Source organism: Kogia breviceps, chromosome 14 (genome assembly GCF_026419965.1).
Source record: "Kogia breviceps isolate mKogBre1 chromosome 14, mKogBre1 haplotype 1, whole genome shotgun sequence".
Taxonomy (NCBI): domain Eukaryota; kingdom Metazoa; phylum Chordata; class Mammalia; order Artiodactyla; family Physeteridae; genus Kogia; species Kogia breviceps.
Genome location: NC_081323.1, coordinates 25,545,520 through 25,567,629, shown reverse-complemented (window position 1 = coordinate 25,567,629; position 22,110 = coordinate 25,545,520). Strand labels below are relative to the sequence as shown.

Here is a 22,110-nt window from a genome sequence, read left to right as displayed (position 1 = left end):
ATTGGGAACAGTGACCGCTCACAGCTGCCGTGTCTCTTGAGTCTTGACCTAGAACAGCCCCCACTTTCTGGCCTTTCCCGACCCTGGTACACTGAAGGGTCTGGGCCCCTCCCTTTGCCTTGCTCTGAGCATCTCCTTGTAACTAGATTGCTTTTATTTTTTTATTTTATTTTTTTTTAAAGAAATCATTGACTTTATTTATTTATTTATTTTTGCTGTGTTGGGTCTTCTTTTCTGTGCGAGGGCTTTCTCTAGTTGCGGTGAGCAGGGGCCACTCTTCGTTGCGCTGCGTGCGCCTCTCACTGTCGCGGCCTCTCTTGTTGTGGGGTACAGGCTCCAGATGCGCAGGCTCAGTAGTGTGGCTCACAGGCCTAGTTGCTTTGCAGCATGTGGGATCTTCCCAGACCAGGGCTCGAACCTGTGTCCCCTGCATTGGCAGACAGATTCTCAACCACTGCGCCACCAGGGAAGCCCCTAGATTCCTTTTAGATGCACAGGTGCTCTGGCCTCCCCATGTGACCACAGACAAGAGGCCTCAGCCTCGCCTCTACAGCCCCCAGTTGTCCGCCTGTCACGTGGGTTGGAAGGGCACACACCTTCAGGGCCACTCTGAAGATTAAATGAGACACTACGAGGTGATTGTAAGCTGTCGCCTAACACATCGTAGCCAGGCAGGAGGGCGGGCAGGGCGGGCATTCCCTGGGTGACACGCCCTTCCTGAAACAGGCAAGAAGTCCAGGAGCCTCCGAAGGAAGGGACAGGCGGCCTGGCTCCCCGCCCCATGCTCCTGCAGGCTGATGACTTACTTAAACAAACCCCCGGCTCCTGCTTTGAGTGCTGTTGAGGGGGCTCTGGGGCCCCACCTGCTGGAATCCCTGCTTCCTTGTCCATCCTCCTCTCTGTCCTTGCCCTAAAATACTCCTGGTCCTGGCTGCATGTTGGGGCCCTGTCCTCCATCTCCCACATCCCAGCATCCCAGCCCGAGCGCTCCCCACAGGAGGCAGGCCTCATCCTCTTGTCAGCTTCCTGTTACCCTTGGGGTGTCACCTGGGTCCCCTGACCCAAGGGGCCTCTGCACTTGGACTTCAGCCTGTCTTCCTGCCTGGCATCCCCTCCAGCTCATCTGCTCCTGGTCCTGCTGGTGATACCTGGTTGGTCCCTCTTGGTTCAGCAGCACTCGAGTGCACGTGTACACACATATGCACACACACACACACACACACGCACGCACATCCCCGTGAGGCCCCACCTGGGCTTGGGGCTCCCAAAGCTGCTTCACAGCACTCCACCTTGGTGGGGCCCTCCCTCTGAGCCCCCACTGCACCCACCCACTGATCCACCTGCTGGGACACTATTGTGTCCTTTGGTGAAGGTTTGTGGGAGAAGGAGCTCGCTGGGATGGGCAGTTGTCCACGTGCCCTGCACACAGTGGTAGCTCTTTCTGGGCTACTGGGAACACGTGTCTCAGCTCTGGTGGTCAGAGCATGCTCTTTGTTAACATACTTTTTGTAACTGAGGTCTCCAGGCATCTGATCCTTAAGACATAGACTGAGTCTCTGCTGTGTTCCTGGTCCTTTGACACACCTCACCTTGTGTCACAGCAGCTGTGTGTGCTGGGCAGCGTACCCCCTTGAAGAGGGCCTGAGGACCCTCAGTTTCGATGGAAACAAATGACTATTCAAGCCTCCTGGGCTATTGAGTGACAAGTCACACTTTGCCCCAGGCCTGGTGCTGTGCGAGTATCAGGACAGGCCAGGGAAGACCTCGACTGTCTGTAGTCCTCACCTGTTGGTTGAAATGGCTTCTCTTCAAAGGGAGGTTCCTTTCATGGTACCCCCATCTGGTGACTTGAACCCCGAAAGTTGTGGTGGTCCCACCCTCGGGGCCTTCTGTCTGTCACTCCGTCCATCCAGGCTACCATATGCAGGACCCATGGGCCCTTCCCTCCCCTTTGGTCTCAGCTCACAGGTCCATGAACATCCCCGACAGGCTGGCTTTTGTGTCATATGCTCACGCATAGCCCCAGTGGTCACTTACACTGACTGTGCTTGTGTGGTCCATGCTGTTGGAGGGCAGGGCTGCATCTGGCTTGTTTAGGGACGGGGTCTGCGTTTGCCCTCCCTGGTGCCAAGCACTGTTTCCTGAAGATCCGTTTCCATCTGGCACATGTCCCTTCAGCCTGCTGGGCTTCTTTCAGGCTTTCTCACCATGCCTCTGTGCCAGCTGTGAATTCTTTGCATTGTCATTTATCTGAAAAGTCTTTATTTCATCTTTGTTCTTAAAAGGTATTTTTGCCGGATGTGGGATTTTGATGACAGTTTTTTCTTCATGGCTGAGAGGTCACTGGTCATTTATGTCCTTGTTCCTCTGTAGGGGATGCGTTGTTTTTCTCTGGCTGCTTTTAAGGTTTTGTCCTTGTCTTTGGTTTTCAGCCTGGCTGTGTGTTTGTGGCCCGTTGTGTTTTATTTCCCAAATATTCAGCAGGGTTCAAAGAATCTCACAGTGGCCTGCACATATGCACCACTTCCATCCTCCCTTTAAGTGGTTACTACACTTCCTGTCTCGCGTGTCCTGAGGGCAGCAATGAGTGGGGGTGGAGCAGAGGAAAGGGGCATCTGCTCTAGTAAACACGCAGGGTGTCAGTCCGTAGTTCAGAGCTGACGGAGGTGGGCCCACAGGTAACCCAGGAGCCCGTGGGGCAAGGTGGGCCCAGAGAAAGGGGAGTCTCTGAACGAGGCGGTTGGGGGGCGAGTGGCAGTCCAGCACGGCAGGGGGGCTGGGGCGGGGGTTTGGAGGCGTGATGAGCTGTGCAGAGGTGGGAATTGTCCCCTCCCCGAGGATGTCCAGGTGGGCAGAGACAGTGCTCTCAGCACAGGTGACATGTGCAGGCCCTGGGGGAGGGCCTGCAGCTTACATGGGGTCTTACTGTGGAAGACCTTGACTACCCTGTTGAGCGGTTTGGAGTCTGCGTTGGAGATTATCATGTGGGGTCTTGCTGGGCTTCACTCCTGACTACTTGACGCTCACATGTGTTTGTTTTTCCATCAAAGGCATGGACGACAAGAACGCCACGAAGCTGAACGAGCTCATTCAGGCTGGGTGAGTAGAGCTGTGTGTGAGGCAGGCCAGCTCCTTGTGGGAGTTTGCACTTTCTCTCAAATATAGACCTTGAAATATGTGCACTTTTCTCCCCTTTTCTCAGTGAGGACCATTAAATCCTGAAGTCTTCAAAGTTAGCCCTGACACCCTCACAGTTAAGCATCTGCCCATGAGGAGGTGGCCAGCCTGGGGGACGGATTGACCTGCCCCCAGCTTCTCCCCGTTCTGGGGGCCCCGTCCTTGTTCTTCTGCTGGTCTCCACTCAGCCCTCACCTTCTCACTCTCTTGCTCTTTTCCTCAACCTTGTGCATTTCATGGTGTGGGGGTCTCCTTTGCTTCTAGAAGGCCTGCCCTCCTAGCCATCCTGGTGCATGTTTCTGGTCCTCCTGTGTTTCGTCTGCCCGCCGTTCCTCCTTGTGCCTCTCGAGGTCAAGCTGAGTCTGACTCTGTTCTGCTCTCACACTCCTGGCCTCCTGATCACACAAAACCACTGGGGACCCCCACGCAACTCTGACCTGACTTCTGTGACCGTTTCTGCCCCAGAGAGGCCATACCAGGACTTGCTGCATGGAAAAGCCACGGTGCCCTGTCCTTGCGTTGCCCAGTGGCCCTTTGGCTTGCCCGCTGTCCCCTGCGCTCTGACAGCCTTGCTAGTAGGTCCCTGGGTTCCGGCCAGGTGTCTGACCCTGAGCTGCTCTCCAGCTTCCGGAACCACCCTCCTGGGGCTGTCTCGGCACTGCCTCCAGGCTTTCCTGTCTCTGCACCCTCTCCTTTGCTACTTTAACTCTTCCCAGGGCCTCTGTTACCTTTTCTGGGTGAAGGATCCCAGATCTGACTTGCCCCCCATTTCTCTGCCTTGATGTACAAGTCCCATTACGACCTGGATGTTTACTGTGTTCCAGCTAGAAGCCTCCAGCATCTCTTCCTGGGAAGGATGCCCCCGACCTTGTACTCTGAGGGTCTCTCAGTCAGTGCCTCTCGCTCCTCACTGCAAGTAGTTGGAAGCATGGCAGGCGGGCCTGTCCATCTCTCGCAACCCTTTGCCTCTCTCATGGCTGCTCTGGCCTAGTCCCTCAGCACTGCGGCTGTGCTGGACTCCAAGGCACAGCCCAACCATTCCCCGTTACACGGTCTGGATTTCTCACCTGGTGTGGGGTCCTCATTGGCGGCCATCCTGTCCCTCCCACTCACCCCATCAGAGCCTCTGCGCTCCCACGTGGACCTCTCCACTCCTCATCTTAGATGGACCCTCCCGCCATCCCCAGGCCCCTGCTGCTCGATGGCCAGCTGTCCTGTAGGTCGAGCCATCCCTGGGAATAGTTTCCCTGGCCTCTGCTACATCAGCAGGATGTTGTCTTGCACCCTGGTAGTTTTCCTCCCTCAGCCTGGTGTCGGATGGCCAGTGAGCCCCCATCCCTCAGGTTGAGTCCCTGCCAAGTTGACTGTGTGCATTTCTGCGTTGGCTCCAGCCCAGCATCCAACCTTACAGAGGCTCATGTTGGATCCTCCAGGCTCTGTGTCTATGAACTACCATCAGTTTGGAGCCAGGCCTGAGAGTGACTAGGTTGTATGTATCACTGCCGTGTGAAAGAGCAGTGATTCTCCCCAGCAGCCAGGGAGTGAAGGGGCCCTGGCCAGCTGGTACCACTGGGCATATGGAGCCTCCCAGAGGTGTGGGGGGTGGTCAGAGGCAAATAGGGAGAGAGGCCACCAGCCTTAGCCCTGAGGGTTGTTTATTGCACCTCCCTATTCACCTGCTGCAGCTTTAGCATCTGACCTTCCTTCCCACCCTCACACCTGCCCTGTGCCCATCAGGTGGAAGCTGTTTGCTCCAGGATCTGAGATGTTCAAGCAGTGTTGTGCGTACATGCCTTTTCTAGAATGTCATCTCAGATTGTGCCGTGTGTGGCCTTCTGAGGTTGGCATCTTCCACTCAGCAGTACACCCTGAGATCTGTCCATGTGGCTGCGTGCGTCTCTGGTCCATGCCTCTGTGGAGTAGTGTCCCCAGTATGGCTGTTCTGTGGTCTGTTGATCCAACCCCCAGTGAGGGACACGGGCTGTTTACAGAGAGTAAATGACTCAGCATTGGCCTCCAGCTTTTTGTCTCATCTTGCCTGCGCAAATCCTCAGGGGAGGAGGTGGTGAACACATGCGGACTTTATAAGGAGCTGCCAGCCTGCTTTCTAGGTGGGGTTCCAGGTGCTCCCCACACTGTCCACACTTGGTGTGTTCAGTCTGTTCTTTTGAGCCACCCCAGTGGTGAAGGGGTGTCTCATTGTGGTTTTGACTTCGTTTCCCTGAGGACTAGTGATGTTGAACACCTTTGTTATGCTCACTGGCCATCTGTGTATCTTCTTTGGTGAGGTGCCTCTTCAAATCTTGTGCCCATTGTGTTTAGAGTGTCCTTTATATATTCCAGACACAAGCCTTTTGTCAGGTAGGCGATTTGCTAGTCTTTCCTCCCAGTCTGTGGCCCGCCTTCTCACTCTCTTTAGCAGTGTCCTTCACAGTGTAGACGTTTTCAGCTGTGATGAAGTCCAGTTTGTCATCTTTTTCATTGATGGATTGTGCTTTTAGTGTCACATCTAAGAAGTCGTTGCTTAACTTGAGGTCACAAAGTTTTTTCCTATATTTTCTTGTAAAAGTTTTATGGTCTGATGTATAAATCCACTATCCACTCTGAATTAACTTTTGTACTTGATGTGATGTTTATGCCAAGGTTCAGTTTGTGGCCTGTGGGTGTCCGGTTGTTTTGGCCCCCTCTGCTGGAGGGTCCATCCTTCCTCCATTTGCTGCTTTTTCACCTTCATCTAAGGTCTGTTGACTGTGCTATGTGGGTCTATTTCCAGACTTGAAATTCTGTTCCGTTGATTTACTGTGTGTTCTTTTGCCAACACATCATCAGTTTTTAAGAACAAAGCAAAAGACCTGTAAAAGTGAGACAGAGATGGGGGAAATTAGTAAGGTGCCTGTGGAAAAGTACTTCTTGACTTAAGACCCAAAAGCATTGAGTATTTAACTAACTTCCTGTTCCTGCCTCTCATGCAGAGCTTTTCCAGTTAACTGTAAATCTCTCTTTGTTATAAAATGGTAGAATTGGATTAAGGAGTAAATGAATTGAGAAAAGCTCTAAAGTTGAATCTTATTACATTGGTCAAAGACCCAGCAGCATAGAACTTAGCACATGTTATTAGATTTATCGAATAACTTTGCAGAGAAGATGAACGTCATATCAGAAAGGAAAGCCTGACTCCCATGCATATAGAGGAATTACTGTGTTGCCTGTTTTGCGACACTAGTGGAGGATTCAAATAGGACCCTCCACATTGTTCCATCTGACAGAGGGCAGGACCTGATTCTCCTGAAGGTGCACCTCCGCAGCCTGGGCTGGGGCCAGGCTTCACCTGTGCTGGCTCCAGCCTCAGGCTGCTTATAGAACTTCCATTTGTGAGAAAGGGAAGGGGCTCGTAACCTCAGAATTGTTCTCTAGTCATAAAGCAGGGGCTGTTCAATTTCACTAAAAAAAAAAAAAAAAAAGGAAGTCACAAAACAGCAGTTTAACGGAAAATGTGGTTATCATGAACACAAGTGCCACATGACACGGCTCCCCCTGCTCTTTAAATCTTGCCTGCTACTGTTGTGTTTTGTTTGGGATGGATGGCAGAAACGTCCACTTGTTCCCAGCACCCTTTGTTGGAGGCGATTAAGAACTGACTCGATGTTCTTGGTTCCCGCTCCTGCACCCCCACTCCAGCCTCATCAGCACATCCCTGGGAGCGCTCTGCTGCCGGTATTTCCCCTGGGTTGAGGTGGTTAAGACTCAAGCACTCAGTCTCAGTGGAGGCCTTGGTCCCTGCAGACTCCCATCCTCTCTGAATCTCCCCTCCTAACACAATGGCAGGGGAGCTGGCTTCCTGGAGTTTTCTTGTCCAGATAACTGGAGAGATATAAGTAAAATGAAAAAGCAGGGGAACTACTCCCAGTTAAAAGAACAAGAGGATAGAGAAGGGGCCTCCAACAGCGATGGAGGTTCTGATAAGACTGAGGATCAGAGAGGGAATGTGATCTCCCCAAAGTCATGTACTGATTGGTAGAGCTGGACAAGAACCTACATCTGTAACTGAAGAGACCAGGGATCTTTCTGTTATACTCTTGGGAAACAGACGCTAAGATCTTTGCAGATTATCTTGTGGGAAAAATGCCTAAAGTCAGAAGAAGCTGGAAAGCTCCCCTAGATGACTGGGAGTTGATGGAGCCAACATTGGATGAATTAGATCAAAAGATGAGAGAAGCTGAAACAGAACCTCATGAGGGAAAGAGGAAAGTGGAATCTCTGTGGCCCATCTTCAGGATCCACTACTAGAAAACCCACTATATTTTTGATCTCTTCTACAAGCAGAAAGCCATAAACAGAACTATATGAGTATTGTATTAAAGAAGGCTATGCAGATAAACCCTAATCGCAGAACGGAAAAAGCAGGTATATGAGAAATCATGCTGCCTGAGGTGCATTCAAACATGGAACACCGATTTGGGGACAAACTGCGTTTGCCAGGACCCCCAAATAAGCTGTCAGTGGACCAGATCATCAAGTGCATGCTCTGTGGCTACCGGGGCTGCTCTGGCAGAGGCCCTGGGGCCCCCTGACCCCACTCTGCCCTGGACTTTGGACTGTGCAGTTTTCTGCATGTCAAGCCACCCCTTTCCTGGGAACAGCTGTTCCTGTAGAGTGGTGCCCACGTATGAAGGTTTCATGTTCATCAGCTGTGATTTGTAGAAATAAGACTTTTAAATCTTTAAAAAAAATAAAGTAAAAGAACAAGAGAAATCCTCTGAGAAAACAAATGATGAAGCAGACCGCTCTAGTCTGCCAAACCCCGAGCTCAAAAAGGAGGTAATAAAAATGCTGAAGGAATTAAGAAAGACTGTCATTAGAAATGTAGGTCACTATCATAAGGATCTAGAAAGTATAAAGAGGAACCAGTCAAAATCAGACAACTCAATTACCAAGATGAAAACTGAGCTAAAGACAGTAAATAGCAAACTAAATAATGTAGAAGAATGAATAAGTGATCTGGAAGATAGAATAACAGAAATCACCCAATCAGAACAGCAGACAGACAAATTTAAAAAAATGAAAGCAACATATGAGATCTATAGATTAATATAAAGTGTGCCAATCTGCATGTAAAAGGAATTCCAGGAGAAGAAAGAGAAAAGGGGATCAAAAATGTATTTGAAGAAGTTATAGCTGAAAACTTCCCAAACCTAAAGAAGGAAATGTATCAAGGGACAGGAAGCACAGAGGGTCCAAAACAATATGAACCCAAACAGACCTACTCTGAGACATATCATAGTTAAAATGACAAAAGTTAAAGAGAGGATTGTAAAGACAGCAAGAGGAAAAACAGTCAGTTACAAGGGAACCCACATAAGGCTATCAGCTGATTTCTCTACAGAAATTTTTGCAGGCCAGAAGGGAGTGGCAAGATAAATTCAAAGTCCTGAAAGGGAAAAACATGCAACCTTGGATACTCTACCCAGCAAGAGTATCATTTAGAACTGAAGGAGAGATAAAGAATTTCTCAGAGAAGCAAAAACTAAAGGAATACAGCAATACTAAACTTATCCTAAAAGGAATATTGAAAGGTCTTCTCTAAATAAAAGAGAAGCAAGAATCTATAGGAAAGGGAAACATCACAGTAGGAAAGGGAAATACATAAAAGGATTGAAGTTCACTTTAAATAAGCTAGTACATAGATTATTACTTTTTGTAAAGCTGCTCAGTTCCCTAACTCCACAGCAAGTTTATCCTATTACATATATATTTAAATTTTATTTATTTATTTATGTATTATCTCTGCCTGTGTTGGGTCTTTGTTGCTGCATGCAGGCTTTCTTTAGTTGTGGTGAGTGGGGGCCACTCTTCGTTGTGGTGCACAGGCTTCTCATTGCGGTGGCTTCTCTTGTGGAGCATGGGCTCTGGGTGCACGGGCTTCAGTAGTTGCGGCACACGGGCTCTAGAGAGCAGGCTCAGTAGTTGTGGCACACAGGCTTAGTTGCTCCATGGCACATGAGATCTTCCTGGATTAGGGTCGATCCCATTTCCCCTGCATTGTCAGGCGGATTCTTAACCACTGTGCCACCAGGGAAGTCCCACCAGCACACAGATTTAAAAAACAATTTAAAAAATTCTATGAAAGCGATTATAACTACAATGAACAGCAAAAGGATAAACATTGAAGATGTAAAATAAGACCTCACAATCACAAAATATGGGGGAGGAAAGTAATAAAATGTGGATCTTTTAGAATGTGTTTGAGCTTCTATGACTACTAGTTTAAAGCATGTAGATACAGTTATGGATTAACATACTTGAAAATGAGGGTAACCACAAATCAAAAACATGCAGTATATTCACAAAAACCAAACAGAAAGGAACTCAAGAATGATACAAAAGAAAACCATCAAGCCACAAAAGGAAAAATGAAAAGAAGAAAAGAACAAAGAAATACAAATGGCAATAAATACATTCTTGTCAGTAATTACTTTAAATGTTAATGGACTTAAATGTTCTGATCAAAAGACACAGAGTGGCAGATTGGATAATAAAACAAGAACCTACAACAGACTGCCCACTTTAGAGAGAAAGACACGTTATAGATTGTAAGTGGGGGAATGGAAAAAGATATTTCATGCAAATGGAAATGACAAGAAAGCAGGGATAGCGATATTCATATCAGACAAAATAGACTTTAAAACAAAGGCCATAGGGAATTCCCTGGCTGTCTATTGGTTAGGACTCGGTGCTTTCACTGCTGTGGCCCAGGTTCAATCCCTAGTTGACGAACTAAGATCCCACAAGACACATGGTGCAGCCAAAAAAAAAAAAAAACATAGAAAGAAGGATACTATATAGCAATAAAAGGATCAGTACGAGAAGGGGATCTCACAGTCATTAACATATATGCACCTAATATAGGAGCACCTGTATACATAAAACAAATACACAAAGGGAGAAATTGATGGGATTACAATAATAGTAGGAGACTTTAACACCCCACTGACATCAATGGACAGATCTTCCAGATGGAAAATCAGTGAGTGAGGCAACAGAGATCCTAAATGACACAATAGAACAGTTAGACTTGATTGATATCTACAGGACATTACTTTAAAAAAAAAACAGAATATACATTCTTTTTAAGTGTAAATGGAACGTTCTCTAGGATAGACCACATAGTAGGACACAGAACAAGCCTCAACAAATTTAAGAGAATAGAAATTATTTCAAGCATCTTTTCTGACCACAACAGCATGAAATTAGAAATCAACCACAGAAAGAGAAATGAGAAAAAAAAGATTACATGGAGACTAAAGAACATGCTATTAAATAACCAGTTGGGTCAATGATGAAATCAAAGAGGAAAAACAAAAAAACAATAGAAAAAACCCTCAAGACAATGAAAACACAACCATACAAAATCTATAGCAAAAGCAGTCTTGAAAAGTTCATAGTGATACAGGCTTTCCTCAAAAAACAAGAAAAATCCCAAGTAAACCTAACCTACCACCTAAAAAAATTAGAAAAAGAAGAACAAACAAAACACGAAGTCAGCAGAAGAAAGGAATAGTAAAGATCAGAGAGGAAGTAAATAGAGATTTAAAAATAGAAAAAAAAATAAAACCAAGAGCTGCTTTTTTTTTAAAGGACAAACAAGATTGACAGACCTGTGGCAGGCTCACCAAGAAGAAAAGAGAGTGGAGCCAAATAAACAAATTAAGAAATGAAAGAGGAGAAATAACAACTGATACCTCAGAAATATAAAAAATCATTTAAAAATATTATGAACAGTACCTTCCAACAAAATGGACAACCTAGAAGAAATGGACAAGTTTCTAGGTATACATAGCCCACCAAAACTAAATCAAGAAGAAACATAATTTGAACACACCAATCACTGGAAGTGAAATAGAATCTGTAATTAAAAAAAAAAGCTCCCTGAAAACAAAAGTGCAGGATCAGATGGCTTCACTGGGGGATTCTACCAAACTTAAAGAACTTAGACCTGTTCTTCTCAAATGCTTCTAGAAGATTGAAGAGGAGGGAACACTTCATCACCCTGATACCAAAACCAGACAAAGACACTATGAAAAAAGAAAATTACAGGCCAGTATCTTTGATAAATTTAGATGCAAAAACTCTCAGCAAAATATGAGCAAACTGAATCCAGCAACACATAAAAAAGATCATACATCACCATCAAGTTGGATTCATCCCAGGGTCACAGGATGATTCAACATATGCAAATCAGTCAGTGCGATTCACCACATCAACAAAAGAAAAGACAAAAACCACATGATCATCTCACTAGATGCAGAAAAAGCATTTGAGTCTCACCAAAGTGGGTATAGAGGGAACAACATATCTCAACATAATAAAAATCATTTATGACAAACCCACAGCCAGCATAATACCAAATTGTGAAAAGCTGAATGCCTAAATTCTGGAACGAGACAAGGATGCCCACTCTCACCATTTCTACTTAACATAGTATTGCAAGTCCTAGCCACAGCAATCGGACAAGAAAAAGAAATAAAAGGTATCCAGATTAGAAGAGGTAAAATTGTCATTATGTACAGATGACATGATTATCTGTGTAGAAAACCCTAAAGGCTCAGCACAAAAACTATTAGAACTGATAAATGAATTCAGTAAGGTAGCAGGATACAAGATTAATATACAGAAATCTGTTGCATTTCTTTACCCTAACAATGAAATATCAGAAAGAGAAAGTAAAAAAAAAAAAAAAAATCCTGTTTAAAATCACACCCCTCCCACCAAGAAAAAAGAAAAATACTTAGGAATAAACCTGACCAAGGAGGTGAAAAACTTACATGTTGAAAACTATAAAACACTGATAAAGCAAATAAAAAATGATTCAAGAAAATGGAAAGTTATCTCATGCTCTTGGATTGGAAGAATTAATATAGTTAAAATGGCTATACTGTGCAAACCAATCTAGATTTATTGTGATCCCTATCAAATTATCCACGACATTTTTCACAGAGCTAGAGCAAATAATCCTAAAATTTACATGGAACCACAAAAGACCCAGAATTGCCAAAGCAATCCTGAGGAGAAAGAGCAAAGCTGGAGGCATAACTCTTCCAGACTTCAGACAATACTATAGAGCTACAGTAATCAAAACAGTGTAGTATTGGCACAAAAGCAGACATATAGATCAATGGAATAGAATGGAGAGCCTATAAGTAAACCCACACACCTATGGTCAATTAATCTTCGACAAAGGAGGCAAGAATATGCAATAGAGAAAAGACAGTCTCTATAGCAAGTGGTGTTGGGAAAGCTGGACAGCTGCATGTAAATCAATGAAGTTAGAACACTCCCTCCCACCATATACAAAAACAAATTCAAAATGGCTTAAAAACAAATATAAGACATGACACCATAAAACTCCTAGAAGAGAACATAGACAAAACATTCTCTGACATATGTGGAATCTAAAAAATAGTATGAATGAACTTATTTACAATACAGAAACAGAGTCACATGTAGAAAACAAACTTATGGTTACTAGAGGCAGGGGAGTGGGGTGGAGGGATAAATTAGAGTTTGGGGTTAGCAGATCCACATTACCATGTATAAAGTAGAGAAGGGTTTACTGTATAGCAGAGGAAACTATATTCAATATCTTAAAATATTGAAATATACTGTAAGAATCAAAAAAGGGTATATATGTGTATAATAGAATCACTTTGCTGTACATCTGAAACTAACACAATATTGTAATTCGATTTTTAAAAAACAGGTAAAAAACAAAGCAGGGTCATAAAAACAATATAGACGGACCTTGAACCTTTCGTAAAACATAAACTTAGGTTTGTTCACCAACCATTTGGTGGCTGGCCAATACCTTTTCTTGGTGGCTTGCTCCTCGGAGTTCTGTGTTGTTTTTATTTGGAAGCTCTAGCCAAGATGCATCATTTGTGATTTCCTGTTTTCAAGTGGAACAAGAATGTAGGCTCTCAAAGCAGTGGGACTGCAGGGTCCTTCCTTGTCATTTTTCATAGTTGTCTTGCTCACACTTAATTTGTCTGCCATCTTTTAAGAACAATCTACCTTTTTTTTGAGTATTCCCAAAGCACTCCAATTGTGTGTCTTAGAGGGAGCTATTTTTTATGGTTTTTATATTCCTTTCATTAGTTAATAGTAGTATTTCTTTAATTTATGTAATCCTAATGTTATATAAGTTACTGTCACAGCAGTATTCAGGTAGAGTGTCACCCATAGCTGTGACAGATTTAGGGCAGGCCCTCCTGATTCTGGGCGTGCCTGCAGATCAGTGGGGGGAGCACAAGCATGTTGTACTCATGCCTGCTGGCCTCCAGTGTCCTGTCCTCTCTGGGCCCCCCTAGTGTGGTTTGCAGAGGGACTGACTAGGGAATGTCACTGACCTGCAGAGGTTGGTCACCTAGGGATGGGTTGAGAGGTCATGTAGAGGTGGGTGAGCCCTTCTGCTCTGGGGACCTGGAGGAGGGGAAGGGGCATTCCTTCTGACGTCTGATTGGAGCTCCAGTGAGAGGGCTCTTGGGGTCGCCAGGCAGGAGGGCAGGGTATGTCCTGAACAGCAGGTGCACTCTTTGCAGCGTGACACATGCTCGGGAAGGTCCAGAGTCAGCTCTGTTGTTTGTCATGCACATCTGCCTACGATTCCAGGAGCTTCTTGGGGACGTGTGGGGCCCCCTCGTGGGGCCGAGCATGAGCCCTGGAGGCCAGGGTGGTTGCCTAGCCGAGGCCCTTAGTTAATGCGCGGGGTGGGAGTGACTGTTCATTTAGAGGCCTCAGCGCTTCTTTAACACTCCTCTCCCAGGGCCACCACAGTCCGGTACAAAGGGAGGAACCTGCGGATCAAAGCGCCCATGTGCCGTGCCCTGAAGAAGCTCTGTGACCCGGACGGTACGTCAGACATGGCTGGGCTGGGCTGCGCACCTGGGGCTCACTCCCGTCGGGGAGGCTCGCTGTCTGGCTCCATTTAGTGATGACCAGGCTGAGCTGGAACACGGCGGCTGAGCCTGCGTGATCCGGTCCTGCCAGCAGGCAGCTCCTGGACCCAAAACCCCGTGTCAGCGGTGTGTCCTCTCGTGAGTCAAGTCCAGCTCAGAAGTCCCAGCCATCCTCAAACGGAGCATCCGAGGTGTCAGGGCGAGTCTCCCATGGCTGGTCCGTGGCTCTGGTATAGCAGATGTACAGCTGGCCATGCTGGCATCTTTGGACCAGGTCCTTGCTGGGGCTCCTGCCAGTCCCACTTCACTAAGGGCTGTTTGCCCCTTGCTCCTCTCTGGGTCCCTTAGCTGTCTGGCCGAGGACTTCACCTTCTCATCAGGGTCCGTCTGTGCCAGGCTTTCATGGTCCCTTCCTGTCGTAGGCTTGAGTGACGAAGAGGACCAGAAGCCAGTGCGCCTGCCCCTGAAAGTCCCCGTAGAGCTGCAGCCGCGGAACAACCATGCCTGGGCCCGCGTGCAGAGCCTCGCACAGAACCCGCGGCTCAGGTAACACGCTATGCGTTTTGGGGGAGTGAGCTGCGAGGGACAGGGCTAGAGGGACGGTGTTGGGTCCCTGGGTGAGCAGCAGACACCACTCCAGTACTCTGACACCACCTGGGGGTAGTGTGGAGGGGATGCCTTTAGATTCAGATAAAATTCACATAATAAGGAATTAACTGTGAGCCCTTTTTTTTTTTTTTGCGGTATGCGGGCCTCTCACTGTTGTGGCCTCTCCCGCTGCGGAGCACAGGCTCCAGACGCACAGGCCCAGCGGCCATGGCTCACGGGCCCAGTTGCTCCGCGGCATGTGGGATCCTCCCGGACCAGGGCACGAACCCGTGTCTCCTGCATCGGCAGGCGGACTCTCAACCACTGCGCCACCAGGGAAGCCCTGTGAGCCCTTTTAAGGGGCCCGGTTCAGGGGTATTGGGTACCTTCACAGTATTGTTCAACTGTGACCTCTCTCTAGTTCCAGAAATTTTCAGCCCCCCGAAAGGAAACCCCATGCCCACTAAACACTCACTGTGCATCCTCCTCCCACTCCCCAGGGCACCACTGGTCTACTTTCTGGCCCTATGGATTTGCCCGTTGTGACATTTCATGTAAATAGAATCATATACTGGTCCTTTCTGTCTGGCTTCTCTCAGCATCATGGTTTCAGGGTTCATCCGTGTCATAGCCTGCATCAGGACTTCATTCCTTCCATGTGTATTTTTATTTTCTTGGGTTTAATTGAGTCTAGACCCGCCCTCCCACAGGGAGCCGGTAGAAGAGAAGGGTGTGTTGTACCAAGGCCCCTGTCTTGGTTGAGACCTCATACTGTAGAGGGCACTCAGGATCTCTGTTACTTTTTCTTGCAGTTTCTCAGGAGTCTCCTGTTATCTCAAATTAAAGAGTTAGTTTTTAGAAAAGGAGCCAGCGGCTCTGCAGGGGCATTATGGCTCTGGCCTCGAGAGCCCCTGGCATCATCTTCCTGCCGCAGCCTCCGTCCCAGCCTCCCATTCCGCATCTGTCTTTTCTCTGTAGGATGATCGTGGAGCTCCATCGAAAGGTCTCCAGCCTCATTGAGTTCCTGAAGCAGAAGTGGGCACTTCATGAAGTGCGAGTTGTATCCTTTTCCTACTAAAGCCACCCCCAGGCTCCGCAGCACCTGCTGCCTGAGAGTGAAGTCTCCTTCTCAGTCCTGGAATTGCAGCGGGGCCCCCAGGCGTGTAGCAGCTGTGCCATGAGATGGTGTAGAACCAGAACTAAAACCCATAGCCCTCATCCTCTGGGTTTGGGGTCTGAACCCCCTTTTTGACCTCCTTGCAGTGTTAGAACTCTGTCACAGCAGCCATCCTTGCTGTAAGTGGCTGCCATCTGGCCCACAGGGTGTGGCCGAAGCATCCCTGCCAGCAGGTTGAACGAAGTGACTGAGGACAGCCCCAAACCTACATCTTTGTGTCGTTGGCTGGCTTGTAGCCCTGCCCGGTTCCCAGCTAGGAGGGTGAATGTTGGTTGTGGAACCTGGAAAGAAGGAAGTACCTGTCATGTTTCCCCACTGGACCTCAGGGTGTGAGCTGCTACAGGTGGTTCCTTGACGGTGTGCTCAGCGGAAGATGTTTGAGGAGCAGCTGCAGGACTCGTTCACGGAGCCATCGCAGGAGAAGGTGGCACTGCACCTGTTCCCGGGGGAGAACTGCACCCTGACCCCTCTGCCGGGTGTGGCCCGAGTGGTGCACTCAAAGGCCTTCTGCACGGTGCACTGGCAGGAGGGCGGCCGGTGCAAGCAGAGCACCAAGGACACCCACACGCTGCCCCCAGCCCAGATCCTGGGCATCCAGAGTGGGCAGGGCACAGCCAGGGGCCAGCTGAAGTGCCCGCGGGGTGGCACTGAGGCCAAGGGTGGGGGGCGGCCCCCTCCCTCCACCGATGCTTTGCAGAGCTCCGGGGAGAGTTCCCCTGAAAGTGCCCCTGGGGAGGGGGCCGCTGCAAGTTTCAGCAGCCCGGACACCTCTGACAGGCTTCCCCCTGGGCCCCAGGATGCTGGGGGACGGCTTGAGAAGACCCTTGCGGCTGCTGCTGCAGAGGGTGGGGACGGCCCTGCCCGAGAGCCCAGGGCCCTGGTGTGTGCCTGCGGCCAACTCCCAGACCTGGAAGATGAGCTCTCCCTCCTCGACCCCTTCCCCCGCTACATGAAGTCCTGTCAGGACCTCATCATCCCTGAGCAGTGCCGCTGCGCAGACTCACGGCCCTCAGGGTGCCCCTCCCCAGAGACCCTCGTCCCCAGCAGCGCAGAGGTGGCCGACCTCACCCGGGCCAGGGCACCATCCCCTGTCCGCGTCCTGCCCGGCCCAGAGCCTCAGCCCAGCCCCGGGCTCCAGCCAGACGTTTGCACTAAAGACTTGGCGGACGCACCTGCAGAGGAACCCCAGGAGAAGGCGAGCCCCTTGGACCCCCCGCCACCTCAGGGTCAGCCTGCCGCCAAGCCTCCGAAGGACGTCCCTGCCAGCCGTTTCGCCCAGCAGCTCCGTGAGGAGGGCTGGAACCTGCAGACCTCTGAAAGCCTCACGCTGGCCGAAGTCTACCTCATGATGGGCAAGCCCAACAAGCTGCAGCTGGAGTACGACTGGCTGGCAGTTCTGGGCCCTGAGGGCCAGCCCCCGGGAAAGCAGGCCCAGGGCTCCCGCGCCGGCTCCCCGCCTACCACCTTCCACAAGCAGCGCCTCCTCAGCTGCCTCCTGAAGCTCATCTCCACGGAGGTCAACCCCAGGCTGGTAAGTGTGGGTCAGAGCACAGCCCTTTTGGCCCCCTAGGGGTTCGTGGCTGGGTGGCTGGGGTCCAGAGAGGAAAGACCGGCCTTGTGGCAAGTGGTCTGGGGCCCCGCGGGCTCCTTGGAGGAGGTGGTCTGGGGGTCACCTTTTGTTCCCTGGAGTGGGCTGCACAGAGCACGTGGTAGGGGCTCTGGTTCCCTGCAGTGCAGGCCCTCATCCCGTGGGGCTCACACAGGCTGCACCTGTGCTCCAGAGATGCCACTGAGCCCAAGTGTGTGGGCCAAGGGGACAGAGCCTGGGATAGAGGCGCAGAGGTGAGGTGGCAGTCATGGTCAGGAGCCGAGCTGGGCTGTGAGCGTTGCAGGTTTCTGCAGCAGGAACGGCAAGGTCGAATGTGTGCTTTGGAAAGGCCGTCCTTGGACTCCAGTGGAGGTGCAGCCTGGGTGCAGGGAGTGGAGCTGGGTGGGCTGCGCCCAGGAGACCCTGTTGGGAGGTGGCTGGTTGGAGTGGTCTCAGGTTCCTTGAGAGGCTCCTGTGTAGGGCAGTGGTTGCCATGGCCCAGGGAAAGGGCACCCGGCTAGATGGGCCTGGCCACGGCTTGTAACCGCCCCCCCCCACCCCCACTCCTGGGAGGCCGGCCATCAGAGCCCACACGTGGGCTGGAAGGTGCTGCAACTGGAAAGTCTAGTCCGCTCTCTGGGCACGAGAGCAGTGTCCTGAGGCAGGTCTATCCCGAAAGGCACGTGTGCACTAGAAGGTGAGGCTCACAAGTTCCAGGAGGAGGCGCCAAAGCTCAGCACGGTGGCCTCACAGGAGTGGGGTTCGGGTCACAGTCAGAACCAAACTCGAGGTGCACCCATGTCACCACTGTGACATGTACCCGCCTCCTGCTCCCCGGGGCAGACAGCACGTGGTCTGTGTTCTGCCCCATTTCCTGGAGCCTCTGCCCTGGCCTCCTGCCCACCATCTAACGGCGGCACTCAGCAGAGTTCATGGTGGGGAATGAGCACCACATGGCACCGGCTCTCGTGGCCAAGGGCCAGCAGTGGACTTTGGATTCAGGTGTGGATGTGACCTGCGTGCAGGCGTGGGCAGTATTGCAGTGACCGGATAGAGATGATGAGTTTAAAACTTTTTCAAGTTTGGCTTTTGGAGGAGTCAGGAACAGAGACAGGGGAGACTGGAGCATGTCCAGACCTCTAGGGAAGGAGGCTGGGCCAGGCTGGCTCCTGAGGAGGCGGGAGTTCTGGAACACAGCCGAGGTGCTGGCCTTGGCCTCAGCCTCAACTGGGAGAGGAGAGTAGAGCAAGTTGGAAGTGCAGAGGATGCAGAGCAGGGCGCTCAGATCTGTGGCTCCTGAAGTGGGGTCCCCGGCCAGCAGCCTCGGCATCACCTGGGAACTTGTTAGGCATGCAGGTTTCTGCAGCGCAGGAGACTGTTTTGAAGAGACAACCTCACGCCCTGCCTGGTGATTCTGATGCAGCTCAGGTGTGAGAATCGCTTGCTCAAGGCCCCAGGAGAGATAGAGGACTTTGTTTTTGTTTGGTTTTTTTTGTTGTTTTGTTTTGTTTTTATTGTTGTTGTTGTTGTTTTTGTGGTACGCGGGCCTCTCACTGTTGTGGCCTCTCCCATTGCGGAGCGCAGGCTCCGGACGCACAGGCTCAGTGGCCATGGCTCACAGGCCCAGCTGCTCTGCGGCATGTGGGATCTTCCCGGACCAGGGCACGAACCCGTGTCCCCTGCATCAGCAGGCGGATTCTCAACCACTGTGCCACCAGGGAAGCCCCAGGACTTTGAATTAGAGATGGCCTGCCTGGCCAGGTGGCCCCTCCCTGCGATTTCTCTGTAGGTGGGACGCTGACAAACAAGTGCAGCCATGGCCGCCCCGCCCTGTGAGGCTGGCGGGCACTCAGGTGGGAGGTGGGGGTGTCAAGATCCAATGAATGGAGCAGGAAGGGACACAGCAGGGGTCCAAGGGAAAGGAGAAGGTGGGTCAGGCCAGGGCGAAGGGCATGGGAGACACAGGAAGAGGTTCAGGGTAGGTGGGGCTGGGTGAGAGCATGGGGAGTGGGTGCTGGGGAGAACTGAGGGGGCAGGGCAGGACGGTGGTGTCGTGGGAGAGAACAGGTGAGTAGAAGGGGTGCCTCTATGGCCGAGGACTCCAACACTCGGTGACAGCCAGGCGAGTGGAGGCAGCGGCCTCAGGTAGGGGCCCATGAAACCCCTGAGGTGGAGGTTTTGACTAAGCAGAGGACTCCTTGGCTGTGATTGTGTTTGATTTTAGAAATTTATCTGTATTTCCTTCCTCTGACTCACAATCAGAAGAAGCTTTAAGAAGGAGAGTCCCTGTCGCTTGTCGCTCAGCCTCCCCTCCCGTCACGGTGCAGGGGGGCGCCCTTTCCGTGCCACCATGGCAGTGAGCACAGAAGGGCTCCTGGAGGACAGCGGTTGTTCCCCTGAGGGCCCGGGGGCACCAACCTGTGCACATGGAGTGTGACCCTGGGCCCTTTGCTGTCCCGTCACACTCCACAAGCGTTGTTCCGTGCTGAGTATGGCCAATGTTTTGGCCTGTTTCTGTCCCAGGCTCCAGAAGCGAACACTGGCTCCACGGCCTCAGTGAGGCCCACCCAGGAGGAGCAGTCGACCACGCCCCCGGGGAAGGTGGTGACTGTCAGCTCCCGCAGCCCACGCTGCCCTCGAAACCAGGCTGCCCTCCGTCACGGCAAGACCTTCTCTCCCAGCTCCACACCTTGCTCCTCAGGTGAGGCTCAGACGGCCACAGGCGGCCTCCTGGGTCCTTGCTGGGCATTGCGGACTGCACAGAGCCGAGAGCTCTGGGCTGCCTGAGGCCTCACCCCACTCAGTCAGCTGCAGTCCAGCGGATGGTGTGGGGTACAGAAATCACTGTCTCCTCGAGGGGAGGGTGAGCACAGGGCCCGTCACAGAGGCTCTGGGGTCCTGGGTGTGGGAGCCAACAGGAAACATGGGGGACCCTTGCCAGTCTGGTCACTTTGGGGGATCTGGCTTTGTGAGGTCAGCAGCAGCCTCCATATCATGCCGAGTTGGTGACTTAAAGCATGAGAAAGGTTGGTTCTTTCTGAGTCTCACAGACTCAGATGTTTTTCTTTACATCTAAAGTATTAGAATGAAGAAACCTTCAGTTAAAGGAATCCCCAGCAGTTGAACACAAGTCTTAGAAAGATGGGCTTACCTGCTGGTCCATGGTTGTATCTGGGAAGTAATTTAAATTCAGCGTCCTTTTTTGGGTTACATGGCACATAACCCTAGGATAAACATGACTCGTTTCTCTGAGTCATCAGTTTACTTGCTTAGTTTTTTTTTTTTTTAATAAAACAGATTGTCATGGCTAGAATCGTTAATTCTGCATGAATTTTAAAGAATAAGACTGCTGTGGTGTCAGGCTCCCCACCTCCTGCAGTTCTTGTTTTCCGTTTCCCTCCTGACCTTTATCCTGTTTCCTTGCTGTGGCTCACGAGGGGGCAGCAGCAGACTCTGAATCGGTTGTCTTTAAGGCAAAGGCACGTTCCTCAGGCGTCAACTGGTGGTGGGCAAGCTGGGAGCCTGTATAGTCTTTGCCACCTCCCTCTGGCTTTAAAGTTTTGTTAATTCTGTGAACTCTTAAATATCCACACTCTTCCTCAATTGAGGATGCTTTTAGCCCAGTGTGCCTGCAGTGCTAGAATCCAGACAGGTGCTTAGAAGACCTGGTCTCTGGACTCTGTGCGTGTTGATTTAACCCCACAGATTTGCAAATAAAGAATAAAGAAAGGGGACCTGTCCCTACCATGAAGTGAGGGTGCTTTGCAGTAGCGCCTATGATGATGAAAATAGCAAGGAGAGTCCCCAGATAGTAGTTCCTAAATAAATATTTTCTGTCTTTTTATCTCTAGGTCTGTTTTCTGTATAATTAGAGATTTAGACCAAGTATCAGCAGACCGTGGTCCACAGCCTGCTTGTTGTAAATGAAGTTTTATTGGCACGTGGCCACATCCACTGGTTCACGTGGCTGCCTTTGTGCTGCAGCTGTAGAGCTGAGTTCAACAGAGACTGTGAGGCCCTCGAGGCTGACTTTTCTTGTCTGTCCATGTCCAGAGAACGTTTGCTGACCTCTGGTCTGCACTAGATGATCTGGAAGGTTCTTCTAGCTCTGAAAAGTCTTTGAAGGTGAATCTGCCGTTCCCACTGAGATCAGCAGAGATCAAGGAAAGCTCTGATCTGCTTACATGGTGGGAACTAGAATTTCAGGGAGAAAGGGAGAAAAGCAGGTTTTTACAGCATTGAGATATAGGAATTCCCTTTAAGTACACCAGAGAGGTCGTCAAGGATTCCTTTCTGATTTTCTTCCTGATGGAACCCCTCCCATGCTGGAGGCATTGCTGGGTGAGCACCATTGTGTCTGTTCTCCCTTCTCTTTCCCTAGGTTTGAGAAACCCCCCGAGGCCCCTCTTGGTAGCCGGTCCCTCCAGTGCCGGAAGCAGTGACTCAGATGGTGGCCTTTTTGCCGTCCCGACAACGTTGCCGCCCAACAGTCGACATGGGAAGCTCTTCTCTCCCAACAAGGAAACAGAATTGACGTTCCGTCAGCATCTGAACTCCATCAGCGTAAGTGGGGCCCATGCCTCCCTACTGCTGGGCTGCCCTGTGTGTGTGGAAAAAACACTCTCAGG

General features: G+C 50.2%; 1 protein-coding gene and 1 pseudogene across 2 annotated transcripts in view; both read left to right on the top strand.

Annotated features, from left to right (window-relative positions):
• CRAMP1 (cramped chromatin regulator homolog 1) overlaps positions 1–22,110 on the top strand; it is a 59,178-nt gene that overhangs the window by 24,262 nt on the left and 12,806 nt on the right. For both annotated transcript variants that reach the window (XM_059036882.2, XM_067013106.1), the window contains exons 6-12: positions 3,051–3,099; positions 13,997–14,082; positions 14,552–14,675; positions 15,696–15,777; positions 16,262–17,425; positions 20,006–20,183; positions 21,864–22,045. In XM_059036882.2, the coding sequence (XP_058892865.1) occupies positions 3,051–3,099; positions 13,997–14,082; positions 14,552–14,675; positions 15,696–15,777; positions 16,262–17,425; positions 20,006–20,183; positions 21,864–22,045 (1,865 nt within the window). The remainder of the gene's footprint in view (positions 1–3,050; positions 3,100–13,996; positions 14,083–14,551; positions 14,676–15,695; positions 15,778–16,261; positions 17,426–20,005; positions 20,184–21,863; positions 22,046–22,110) is intronic.
• Positions 7,059–7,748, top strand: LOC136792546 (protein BUD31 homolog pseudogene; annotated as a pseudogene).